The following is a 947-nucleotide window of genomic DNA, read 5'->3' on the forward strand; positions in this document are numbered from 1 at the left end:
GGGCCACAGGGTCAGGCGGGTAATCTTCCATCAGATGGTGGTGGTGCACTAGGGGTAGCGGTCAGGACTCCTGATCTGAAGGAGGAGGGGCTGGGGCTCAGGACCCCTGGTCTGAGGGAGGAGGGCTGGGGGTCAGGACTCCTGGTCTGAGGGAGGAGGGCTGGGTTTGGTTTGGGTCTGGTGCCGGTGCCCAGCCTCGGGCATCTTTCGCAGGGAGGCCTGTGCTGGGCCAGCTCCTTGAAAGGGAAAAGCCGGTCTCCCTCCTGCCCCCCCCCCCCCCGTCGCCATGACAACCGGGTGGAAATAAACGGAGCGCAGAGTTCATCCCGTTCCCAGGGCACGTGTGGCCCCCTCGCAGCCTGAGTTTCCATGACTTCATGCTCTTGGCCCTCGGAGCGCCCTCCCGCCCCCCAGGTGGAGGTCTGTGGCGAGGCATCTGAGGGGTTAATGACTCTTGAGGACCCAGGAGCCCTGATCCCAGCCCCTTCTCCTGCAGTGCCCAGGGTCCCACCAGGTTCCCCACAGTAGCAGGGGTGTGCACCCCAACCCCCCAACCATCCCCTGGGTATTCTCAGTAACGCCAGGTCCCCACCCTGCACCCTGAGGTCCAGCTGTCTGGACTGGGCTGCTGAGCTGACCCTGGGATGAGGAGAGTCCTGGGGGCAGGGGGCGCTCCTCAGGGAGACCCCACCCCCACCCCTGCCCCGTGTGTGTCCAGGTGGGCACTCACCAGCACCAGCTCGTGCTGAGCACTGTGCTAGGAGCCCCCACAGACCACCCTGACCGCCCACCATGGGCAAGACCCCCTTCATGAGGGGGCTGGGCAAGGCCGGGCCAGGTGGTATAGTGCTTACACCTTAGACTGCAAAACAGCAAGGCCAGCAGTTCGAAACCACCAGCCGCTGTGCAGCAGAGAGACGGGGCTCTCTCCTCCCATCAAGAGTGAC

The 947-nt window shown here is 64.8% G+C and overlaps 1 protein-coding gene across 1 annotated transcript in view; it reads left to right on the top strand.

Annotated features, from left to right (window-relative positions):
• Positions 1-330: 330 nt before the first annotated feature.
• PPP1R12C (protein phosphatase 1 regulatory subunit 12C) overlaps positions 331-947 on the top strand; it is a 13,252-nt gene continuing 12,635 nt past the window's right edge. Inside the window, exon 1 of the mRNA XM_045292386.1 lies at positions 331-420. Within this exon, the coding sequence (XP_045148321.1) occupies positions 370-420 (51 nt within the window). The 5' untranslated portion in view covers positions 331-369. The remainder of the gene's footprint in view (positions 421-947) is intronic.

Source organism: Echinops telfairi, unplaced genomic scaffold (assembly GCF_000313985.2).
Source record: "Echinops telfairi isolate 266 unplaced genomic scaffold, ASM31398v2 ScPeMD7_655;HRSCAF=1070, whole genome shotgun sequence".
In the NCBI taxonomy this organism is placed as follows: Eukaryota; Metazoa; Chordata; class Mammalia; order Afrosoricida; family Tenrecidae; genus Echinops; species Echinops telfairi.